The 12,002-nt window shown below is 42.1% G+C and overlaps 1 protein-coding gene across 1 annotated transcript in view; it reads left to right on the top strand.

Moving 5' to 3' along the window:
- The first annotated feature begins 2,208 nt into the window (after positions 1-2,208).
- Positions 2,209-12,002, top strand: part of PRORP (protein only RNase P catalytic subunit) — a 113,002-nt gene continuing 103,208 nt past the window's right edge. The window contains exons 1-3 of the mRNA XM_049766585.1: positions 2,209-3,232; positions 6,600-6,647; positions 7,809-7,941. Of these exons, the coding sequence (XP_049622542.1) occupies positions 2,250-3,232; positions 6,600-6,647; positions 7,809-7,941 (1,164 nt within the window). The 5' untranslated portion in view covers positions 2,209-2,249. The remainder of the gene's footprint in view (positions 3,233-6,599; positions 6,648-7,808; positions 7,942-12,002) is intronic.

Raw genomic sequence — 12,002 nt, 5'->3', positions numbered from 1 at the left:
TGGAGTTCGAGTTAAAGGGGAAAGCAGATGTGAGAGTGAGAGGGGGGGAAATGATCCCTTTAAGGAAGCGTTTCTACTTCCGCAACCTTGGTTTTTGTTGTTTTTAGTTTGTTTGTTTTTGGGCCACACCCAGCGGTGCTCAGATTTTTTTTTCTGGCTGTCCGCTCAGAAATAGCTCCTGGCAGACACGGGGGACCTTATGGGACACCGGGATTCGAACCAACCACCTTTGGTCCTGGGTCGGCTGCTTGCAAGGCAAACGCCGATGTGCTATTTCTCCGGCCCCAACCTTGATTTTTGTTTTCACTACTAAAACAAGTTTTTAAAAGAGGACACAATAAAATATTAAGCACATCCCATTCATGGATTGGAAGGATTAACACTGTCAAATTGGCAATAGTCTCCAAAGCGTTATATAGATTCAATGCAGTCCCAATAAGGACGCCCGCATTTTTTTTTTTTTTTAAAGAAATAATAGATCTGGGCCCGGAGAGATAGCACAGCGGCGTTTGCCTTGCAAGCAGCCGATCCAGGACCAAAGGTGGTTGGTTCGAATCCCGGTGTCCCATATGGTCCCCCGTGCCTGCCAGGAGCTATTTCTGAGCAGACAGCCAGGAGTAACCCCTGAACACCGCTGGGTGTGGCCCAAAAACCAAAAAAAAAAAAAAGAAAGAAATAATAGATCAAAAACTTCACAAATGCATAGGTGACAACAAACCCACCAGAATAATCAAAAACAATCCCTGAGTAAGAGAAGAGCTTTCTCCAACTTTAAACTATACCGCACAGAGGCAGTAATCAAAACTTCACGGTACTAGAATCAGGTCAGTGGAACAGAATTGCAAAATCTAGATTTTTTTCAACAGCTAATTCTTGATACAGGAGCAAAAAAAAATTAAGTAGAGGTAGGAAAGCCTCTTTAACAAGTAGGGCTGGAAGGTCAGTCACATGCAGTTAAATAAATTCGGACACCATGCACAAGAGTTAAATCAAAGTGGATTAAAGACTTTGAGAGGAGACCTAATTAGATATAAAGGAAACATGGCAACTCTTCATAATATTGTAGGAGACCATCTTTCAGGATGCAAAAAAAGAGCAACCTTGCTTTTTAGAGAGCAGGATAAACCATCCGCGCCTAAGCTTGGACTTCGGCGCATGCGCACCAGGTTACCCACGAGCCATTGCGCATATCCAGCTCGAGAGAATTTTCTTCCCTCACTAGTTCTTTGGCTAGGTAGTCCTATTGTGGCTGTTTGGAACCCTTACGAGTAGAAGGAGCTCTCAGTCGCTGACGAGAGCCACTTTGGGCCGCCACGAGTCTCAAAAGCGCCTCTTTCGAGTCGCCTGTGCCCGTAGAACGTCTGCTTCCGGGTCAGCAGTTCAATTCGGTCACAGTGCACGCCGCGGTGCATAGTGGGCTTTGTAGTTTCCGCCGCGATGCATTGGGGGCTTTGTAGTTTCCGCCGCGTTTTGGGGACGGTAAGCGTGAGTGCCGGGGTTGCTGGTGAAAGGAGTGAACTTGGAGTCGTATAGAATAGGCGGGTCCCCTTGTGGCCCTCCTGTGGACGTCTCTTAGCCTAGTGGGCTCCCCTGAACCCCAGCCCCAGCCTCATTATCCGAGTTTGGTGTCCTTTAGTAGAGTTGTTCTGCAGGGCCTGGTGCCCCTAGATTGCTTTCCGTGCTCTCCTGGCTCATCATGGTTTGGAGCCCTGGAGGCTCCAGGCTGCAATTTTTTATCGTTATTCCTCTTCTTCCGCAAGGCTCCCTTTGGATTCTGCCCCCTTTGAGAACGGCTGATCTGAGAAACTTGAACTAAGTCCCCCTTATGCTTTTCCTCAGGTTCACATGGTGGAATCTAACAGGATTTCTTCCCTGACTCTTGAGACCGAGATTGGATATATCAGACTGCTGTTGAAGAAAATTTCCCTCCTTTTTTTAAAGTTACCCCAGGATTTTCAGTACTCCCACCTTCAAACTAGTAATTATGTTCACAAAGTAGGAGTTTGTTCTCTGTCTAAGAAATAATCGACTTAGTACCGTAAGTAATGCTTGCCTTGCATACAGCCGATCTTCGCTTATCTCTGGCATCACATATGATTGCCTCAGTCCCACCAGGAGTTTTCCCTGAGTGCAGAGTCTAGTGTAAGTCCTGAGTGTCTCAGGTGTGTCAAAAAAAAAAAAAAAAAAAAAAGAGGAAGAAAAAGTAGATGCTTTGAAACAATCTGTACCTGCCCTGATCTCACTGCATCATGAATTTCTGTTTCACTAGCATTCGCAACTTCTCAAAGCTTTGGAAGAGTCATCAATACCTTGGACTAGGGCCAGGACAGTCTTTAGCTGTCTTTAAAGACTATTGTGGCCTCAAGAACCAAAAGAAGTGGTTTTCTCGTAAACCAGGATCTCCACAAAACACTAAAGCAAATAATTTGCTGATAGCTAAGGCCAAATACCTCAGAAAAGGAAATGTGGGGAGTAATAAGCCAGAGTTTTCTGAGTCTCCTCATTATTTTGCAGCTGGATCTGCTAAGAAGCGATCACAAAACATTAATCCAAGTAAAGATCGGGCCTTGCCACCCGTGAAGTGCTCTTTACAAATCCCAACAAAACCTTTGACTTCAGAGGAGTGGGCTAAACTTCAGGCAGATTTTAAAGGAAAAGCTAATTTTGAAAATTGGATGTTCTCACAAATGGTCCGCTCCCATAGCTCTTTGGATGTAGCCAAGTCTCTGCTGGCGTGGGTAGCTGCAAAAAACAGCGGTATTGTAGGCTATGATTTATTAGTCAAGTATTTGTGTCTCTGTGTTTTTCATAAGCAAACCTCAGAAGTTATTGACGTCTATGAAATTATGAAGACTCGATACAAGAGCTTAGACTCTGGAGCCAACACTCTTCTTATCCGGGGCTTAATTCTTTCGGACAGATGGAGAGAGGCTTTGGTCTTGCTAGAGAACATTAAAAGAGTCATGGTGCCTTCAAAAACCAACTATAATGACTGTATCCAGGGAGCCCTCCTTCATCAAGATGCAAACTTAGCGTGGAATTTGTATCAGGAATTGTTAGACTATAAACTTATTCCTGTTTGGGAAACTTTTAAAGCCTTCTTTGATTTTGGGAGAGGCATGAAAGATGATCAGTATACAAAGAAGCTACTAGATATTCTCTTGTATCTAAGAAATAATCGACTATATCCTGAGGAATCATTTGCACACAGTATAAAAAATTGGTTTGAGAGGTAATTTTTATTTGTCTTTATTTGTGTTTTAATTTTAATATTCATGCCTGGGCTCCAAGAAACGTTATTGGGCTTAAGACTCATCTTTCCTTGCATGCAACTCACCTGAATTTCCTCCCTAGCACCATGCAGTCCCCTTAGTAACTTCACTGGAAACAGCCCTGGATGTTCCTTAGCACACTGGATTGGCCTAAAAGAGTTTAGGCTTGTGGTAGTACATCCTAGCATCTTCAGCCTTGTTAATGTGAGAGACCCCTCTATACTGAGCACTGTTTGGGAGTCCCCTCACCCTCCAAAATAATCTCTTCCTAAAAGCAACTTTATTATCCTGTTGCTGAGAATTAGTATTAGTAGTTTCCATTTTAGTATTATGTTTTTTTGTTTGTTTGTTTGTTTGTTTTTTTGTGGTTTTTGGGTCACACCCGGCAGTGCTCAGGGGTTATTCCTGGCTCCAGGCTCAGAAATTGCTCCTGGCAGGCACGGGGGACCATATGGGGCGCAGGATTTGAACTGATGACCTCCTGCATGAAAGGCAAACGCCTTACCTCCATGCTATCTCTCCGGCCCGTATTTTTTTCTTTAAGACAAAATTTCTTCTATGAAAAGGTAAACTTTGTAGTAATTTTCTTTAATTACATAATAGGGAATTTCTTTTTCATTACCTGAAAGGAAATTAAAGAGCTTTGATAGGAAACAAACAAGAAAGGAGGAAACACATATTTTCTTTTAGAAGGATGGTTTATTTTGTTTTCTGAGGCATGATGCTAGTAGAATATGAAAACTTTCTAGTGATTCTCTTGATGAGTTCATAGCAAGAAAACTGATCCTGATTTTGAGTCATATTAGTATCATTATTTTCAGACATTCTACCTGGTGATATAATCTGCATATATCCTATTTAATCTCTTCATTTAATTTCAAGTTGGATGGTGAGAGCAGACAGATATCTTGCTCAAAACTGATGTGCAAACATAGAAAGAAAAGAAAAATCTCTATTTCAGTTTAGTTTTTGGCCTTTCTGTTATTTAACTGCTCATTCTAAGGTTCTCTAGTTTGCTTTTTCTTTCTTTTTTAATTATGTGACGTGGGTTGCTCTTTTATTAATTTATTTTTTCATCCCTGATTTTCTTCAGGTTCTTCCTGAACATTTACTCATTTATTTTTCTCTTGCTTTTCTACTAGATACCATGTTCACAGACCTTGGCAGTAATTGTCATGTTTAATTGTTTACTTAATGAATATCAATTAAGAAGCTAAATTGTGAGCATCTGAGGGGGGAGGGGAGGATGTAGTTTCCAAAAACTGCTTAGCAGGGTCCAGAGAACACTCCTAATGATATTTAGCCGGTTGGTAGGGCAGTTCAGTGCTAGAGTCTGAAAATGCAGAGCCTTGAGGGAGCCCCGGACCAGCAGAGCCACACTTGGTAATGTTGAGGTACGTGGTCATTTATATGCTGGAGTTCAAATCTGATCTCTGTGCCTGTAAAGGATATACCCCTGGCAACTAAATTATATCCTCAGCCCTGTGAAAGTCTTTTAATGCCTATCAAGTATGCCAGTCTTCTGCTTGGTGTTTTAGAAAGCTTACACCTGAGCTGGAGAGATAGAACAGTAAAGTACTTGCATCACATGCACCCCATATGATCTCTAAAACACTGCCAGGAGTCAGCTCTGCACACTGCCAAATGTAACCTTAAAACAGAACAAAAGAGCCAACAACAACAAAAAGAAATATTGCTACCAAAACAATAAGAAAAGATTGGTGGAGAGGTTAAGATTGGAAACTGGGAGAACTGTTTGGAGACAGTTGTGGGTGTTTTGGGTTTTTGTTTTGATTTGTTTTAGTTTTTCAGCCACTTCCAGCAGTGCTCAGGAATTACTCCTGACTCTGAACTCAGAAATTACTCCTGCTAAGCTAGGGTGACCATATGAGATGCTGGGGATCAAACTCAGGTCAGCCACATGCAAGGTAAATGCCCTACCCATTGTACTATTGCATGGTCCCCAATTATGGGTTGAATGAGTTGATACAATCTTGAAGTAAGGACTTGGAAGAGGGCAGAAGGCTTTAGGCACTTGCCTTGCATTCTGCTGACCTCATCTATAGTCTCAGGAGCACTGACAGGAGTCTTCTGAATACAGAGACAGTCATAGCCCCAGAGCACAACCAGGTATTGCCTAACTAAAGTAATTGTTTTGAATTAAGAACTGGTGATATAGAAAATGCAATAGAATCACTAATAGCTTTGTGTGTGTGTGTGTGTGTGTGTGTGTGTGTGTGTGTGTGTGTGTGTGTAACATATAGGTAAAAGGGAAAGTGCTAGTTGGTTAACAAGAACACCTCCAATTAGATTATGCCCTGTGAGCTTTTGTGACATTTATTATGATAATTTTGTTTTATTTGGGGGCATATACTTGGCAATATGAGATATTACTGAGTAATACTCAGGTATTACTCATGGCAGTGCTTAGGGGAACCAAATGGGATGCTGGGGATAGAACTTGGGTCAGCCTCATGCAAGGCAAGTGGCCATAACTCCATTCCCTATTATATCCCTATTATATCATCTCAATTATCATTGAGAATATAATGCCTTTAAGTAAGTAAATTTTGGGGGGGGGAGAGATGGTCAGTGGGTCTAAGTGCATGCTTTGTAGGAGGCCTGGTTCATCCCTGGGTTCCATCTTGGCACCTCATTGTCTCTGGTGTCAACTCCCAAAAATGAGACTGGGAGTAACCTCTAGTGTGGCCCTAAAGCAAAACAAAATAGTGGTATGTGGGATGGTAGGACAGTAGAATATAGGATGGTAGGGGCCGGGCGGTGGCGCTGGAGGTAAGGTGCCTGCCTTACCTGCGCTAGCCTAGGAGACGGACCGCGGTTCGATCCCCCGGCGTCCCATATGGTCCCCCAAGCCAGGAGCGACTTCTGAGCGCATAGCCAGGAGTAACCCCTGAGCGTTACCGGGTGTGGCCCAAAAAAAAAAAAAAAAAAAACAAACCAAAAAAAGAATATAGGATGGTAGGATAGGGAAAGAGAAAAATATGTGGCAACTCAGTGGGGGGGCATAGCATTGAATTTGATTTAGCAGTGGTATTACAGATGTGTGCTGCTTTCTGTCTAGTAGACCTTGTGAAGGTGGATAGAGGTAGGATGAGGGTTAAGTTAGGTAAATAGAAGGAAAAGAAGAAAAGAAGGTCTGGAGGGCAGTTGTGTGAGCCCTTCCACCTTGTGGCAGCCACTCTTCTAGACCATTAAGGAGAGTATGGACCTATTTACAATATTTACTTGCAGGGTTTCTAAAGATGTGTTTGTATTAGTACTCAACAGGAATCATATCTTCTGCTGACTTTATTTTCTTCTTTGCAGTGTTCCTGGAGAACAATGGCAGGCACAGTTCACTACAGTTCATAAAAGGTAAAGGCTAATTTATTTTTTAATTTGTTTGTTGTTGTTGTTGTTTGGGCCACACCCAGTGATGCTCAGGGGTTACTCCTGGCTATGTGTTCAGAAATCTCTCCTGGCTGAGGGAACCATATGGACGCTGGGGATCGAACCCATCCTGAGTCAGCCGCAAGCAAGGCAAACATTCTACTGCTGCACCATTGCTCCAACCCGAGTTTTTAATTTGTTTCATTCTGCTATAATTGTTTTGTTGCAACTAATTTTAGTCAAGAAAGAAAAAAAGGAAAAAAAACAAAAAAACAGAAAGAAAACCATGAGGGCCGGAGAGAGCACAGTGGTAGGGTGTTTGCCTTGCACAAGGCTGATCCAGGATGGACCTGGGTTCAATTCCTAGCATCCCATATGATCCCCTGAGCCTGCCAGAAGTGATTTCTGAGCACAGTGCCAGGAGTAACCGCTGAGCACTGCTGAGTGTGGCCAAAAAGGAAAGAAAAGAGAAAAAGGCATGCTTTCTGTTTTCCCTGTATATATTGTACCATAAGTGGTAAGTGAAGCCTAGAGATGGAGTAACCAGGAGCTGAAGAGATAGCACAGCGGTAGGGCATTTGCCTTGCATACAGAAGGACAGTGGTTCGAATCCTGGCATCCCATATGGTCCCCCAAGCTTGCCAGGGGCAATTTCTGAGCATAGAGCCAGGAGTAGCCCCTGAGCCCTGCCGGGTGTGACCCTAAAACCGGGGGAAAAAAAAAGATGAGGAAACCAGTTGTATTTTAGGATCAACTTTCACATCTTCATTTTAATACCTGATGGCTACTCTTCTTTGTTTTCTAGAAAACTAATGTGTGATATTATCAAGTTGAGCAAGAGATTTTTTTTTTTGGGGGGGGGGTCACACCCGGTAGCACTCAGGGGTTACTGCTGGTTCTAGGCTCAGAAATCGCTCCCGGAATGCTCGAAGGACCATATGGGATGCCAGGACTCGAACCACCATCCTCCTGTATGTAAGGCAAATGCCTTTCTTCCATTCTTCCTTTCTCTCCGAACCTTTTCACAATGTTTTAATATTCTTTTTAAGTGACCTTTTAACTTCTCTGTGCCCTAGAATTATTCATTAAAATATTTTTTTCAACACACTTTTCCAACACATTTAACAACGTCACTTGTACTTGCAGTGGTCAATGCTTAGGCTGTGGAAAAACCATAGAGTCTAGTCAACTGAGTTCGGAGGAGTATGACTATCTCAAGGGGAAAATCATGATGGATGTGATCGATGGAGGTGACCAGTACAAAAAGACAACACCTCAGGTAGGCCTCATTGCATTCTCAGTTTTCTTGTCTGGAGCAGGGATAGGTACATGTTTTTTTCCTGTAAAAGTCCAAATAGTTGATACTTTAGTTTTAATGAGCCACAGGATATTGGTTGTTACAATTTTTCCTTTCTGCTTCTGTAATGAAAATAGCCACAGAGGAGATGTGACTATCAGTAAAACTGGATTTATGGAAATAAGCTATAGATGAGATTTGAACTTCTGGTCATAGTTGCCAATCATTAGGAGAGATTGCTTTGGAATTTAAGAGAATAATTGGATTAAGAGGGCCAGAGAAATATTATAGTGGGTAAGGTGCTTGCTTTGCACATAGCCAACCTATATAGTTGCCTATTTGGCATAGTTCAAATCCCAGATACCTGCTTGCGTCTGTAGTAATCTCTGAATACAACTGAATGTGGCTCAAGTCCCATTCTTCTTCCCCCGCAAGAAAGGAACAATTGGGTAAAACTATTATTCAGTCATCAGAAGTCAGTCCTATTTCATCTGGTCAGAAGTGCTCTTAAACTAAAAAGATAGATGCTTATTTTTCTCTGCTTTCAATAAAGAGTGTATTTTATTTTCTCTGAAAAAAAAAAAACAACATTATAGTTTCTCACAACTTCTCTAGTCAGAAGAGTACATGGATACTTAGAAATTTATTTCCAAATATTTATGGTATTAAATTTGATGTTTCATACATAATTTTATTTTCCTAATTTTTAGTTCTTTATGCTGATTTACTAATATCAATTGAGTCAGAAAAATTCTTTTACCTGGGGAAATTTTTTTTATCAATATGGAATGCTTTTTTTAGTTCTCATCTTTTTTTTCCTTTGGTTTCTGGGTCACACCCGGGAGTGCTTAGGCCGGGTTTACTCCTGTCTCTGCACTCAGAAATCGCTCCTGCCAGGCTCGAGGGACCATATGAAATGCCGGGATTCAAACCACCATCCATTCTATATCGGCTTTGTGCAAGGCAAACACCTTACCGCTGTGCTATCTCTCTGGTCCCTACTTCTCATCTTTACATAGAATTGCCTGAAAGTGATCCTAAATTATAAGATACTTTTTGTTGTTGTTGTTTTGGGGTCACACTCGGCAGCACTCAGGGGTTACTTCTGGCTCTACTCAAGGGGGAAATCATGCTCAGAAATCACTTCTGGCAGGCTTAAGGGGCCATATGGATGTCGGGAGTTGAACCACTGTACTACATGCAAGGCAAACACCCTACCTCCATGCTATCTCTCTGGCCCCTCATATAGATACTTTTATTTTCTCCACCCCTTATCAGGGGTCCTCAACTTTTTAAACAGGGGGCCAGTTCACTGTCCTTATTCACTCCAGACCCTTTCCTCCATTTTGTGCTATTTGGTAAAATGATAATTAATATTTATTAAATGATACTAAGTACTTTTATTTTTAACACTCCTCTCATCAGTTCTCTCCCCACCTCCATTACTCAATTCTTTGAGGCTTCTCTGCTTTCTCAAATCAGATAGATACCTGAGGCTCTTGAAGTATCACATCCAATGGTGCTCAGGCACTGTTCTTGGTTCCATGCTCTGGGCCACTCGTGGTGGTGCTCAGAAGACAGTGTGATGCTGGATAGCAAACTTTGGACCTCCCTGTTCAGAACATGCACTCTACCCCATTTTGCTGTCTCTCCATCCCAGGTAATGTTTAAGTAGAGCCAAAGTCCTGAACTACTGCTTTTAATGTGTAAAGAAACCTAATACAGGGGCCAGAGAGATAGCACAGTGGTAGGGCGTTTGCCTTGCATACGGCCGACCCGACCCAGGAGGGACCCATTTTTAGATTCCCGGCATTCCATATGGTCCCCCGGCCTGCAAGGGGTAATTTCTGAGTACAGAGCCAGGAGTAGCCCCTGGGCACCACTGGATATGGCCCAAAAACCAATCAATAAAAAGGGGGGGGGGCAGAGAGATAGCATGGAGGTATCATGTATAAGGACAGTGGTTCGAATCCTGTCATCACATATGGTCCCCTGCCTGCCAGGGGTGATTTCTGAGCATAGAGCCAGGAGTAATCCCTGAGCGCTGCCAGGTGTGACCCAGAAACCAAAAAAAAAAAAAAAGGAAAGAAAGAGAGGGGAGGGGGAGGGAGGGGGGGGAGGGAGGAAGGAAGGAAGGAAGGAAAGAAGGAAAGAAGGAAAGAAGGAAAGAAAGAGAGAGAGAAAGAAAGAAAGAGAGAGAGAAAGAAAGAAAGAAAGAGAGAGAGAGAGAGAGAGAGAGAGGGAGGGAGGGAGGGAGGGAGGGAGGGAGGGAGGGAGGAAGGAAGGAAGGAAGGAAGGAAGGAAGGAAGAAGGAAGGAAGGAAGGAAGGAAGGAAGGAAGGAAGGAAGGAAGGAAAGAAAGAAAGAAAGAAAGAAAGAAAGAAAGAAAGAAAGAAAGAAAGAAAGAAAGAAAGAAAGAAAGAAAGAAAGAAAGAAAGAAGCCTAATTCATAACAGCTTCTTTTTTACATGATAATTTGGGGAGAAAAACCTATTCAGAGGTTAAAATTTTAACTTTTTAAGTATATATTTTCCTATACTTAGATATGCTAGCCAGCAGATGGCAGTAGTGTACTGTGTAAGATTATTTTTGAGTCACAGCCATTGTCAGTCAAGTTAGAATTGGAGAAAAAAATTTTTTTGGTGAGCTTCTTTTAACATAAAACGATCTATGTAATTTTTGTTTAGGTAGTTTAGTGATAGTAAACATAGGGACTATATATGAAAATTTTAGTATATGTGCTACCAAGTGAACACTGAATTTTAAGTGAGCAAAGGAAGTTATGTGTAATACTGATTTAACTTTGTCAGGCTAACTGAGACACTGATATAGTTCAAAAAGTGAATTTGGGCTGAGTGATAACACAGCGCATAGTACACTTGCCTTGCATGTAGCCTACACTGATTCAATCCTAGCATACCATATGGTCCCCTGAACTCAGCCAGGTGTTATTCCTGAACGCAGAACTAGGAGTAAACCCTGACTATCTCTCAGTCCCAAAACAGAACAGAAAGCAAATGGGGGCTGGTGAGATAGTACAGCAGGTGAGGTACTGTCTGTGGCCAACCTGGTTTCCAGTTCCTGGCATCCCATATGGTCCCCCAAGCCTAATAGGAGTGATTCCTGAATACAAAGTCAGGATTAACCTCTGAGCACTGCTGGGTGTGCCCCCAAAACAAAACAAACAAACAAAAAGGTGAATATGAAACTAGGTTACAGTGTTAAATATTGAGATTTTTCTTTTTTAACATTAAATTACAGGTTTTTTTTTTTCACATTTAACTGCTAAAGTATTCATTTATTTAAGTGGGGGCTACACCTGGTGGTGCTGGGAGTTTCATGAGGATCATACTATGCCTTGATATAACCTGAGGCTCTCTATACAAAAACAAGAGCTCCAGCCCTGAAATGAATTCTTTCTTCTCTCAGCCCCTTGCATCTAGTTAGTTTCAAAAATGACCATTTCTTACCTCCTTATGAGCACTTTTTGATCCAATCACTTTGAGCTGCACGAGCCATTTCTGAGAGCTTTCCTTCTCAGAACCCAGGCTGAAACCAGGCTCTTTGCTGTGACCTTAAAGACCCTTGTAAGTCTAACTTCCATTATCCTCTCTAGGCTCTTAATCCATACTTATTATATATACTCCTTGGTGATCCTTCATCTTTCTGGCTGTACTTCTGCCTTAGGACCTTTGCTCTTGCTATTTCTCCTTCCTCTGCATTTCTGCATGACTGTCCATTCATCTTCATCTCTTTTTTCTTAGAAATGATTTCTTTGAATATTCTGTTTAAAATTACATGTTAAAGCTATTCTGTATTTTCCTGCTGTTTTTCTCCATGCATAATATTACTTTTTTTTTTTTTTTTGGAGGGGGGCACACCCGTTGTGCTCAGGGGTTACTCCTGGCACAGCACTCAGAAATCACTCTTGGCAGGCTCGGGGGACCATATGGGATGCTGGGGATCAAACTTTGTTGACCTCATGCAATGCCCTGTCACTGTGCTATCACTCCAGCCCCTATTATTACATATTTAAGTTTGCTT

The sequence above is a fragment of the Suncus etruscus genome, chromosome 2 (genome assembly GCF_024139225.1).
Source record: "Suncus etruscus isolate mSunEtr1 chromosome 2, mSunEtr1.pri.cur, whole genome shotgun sequence".
In the NCBI taxonomy this organism is placed as follows: domain Eukaryota; kingdom Metazoa; phylum Chordata; class Mammalia; order Eulipotyphla; family Soricidae; genus Suncus; species Suncus etruscus.
The sequence above is the reverse complement of the archived record's forward strand: the minus strand, read 5'-3'. Positions and strand labels throughout refer to the sequence as shown.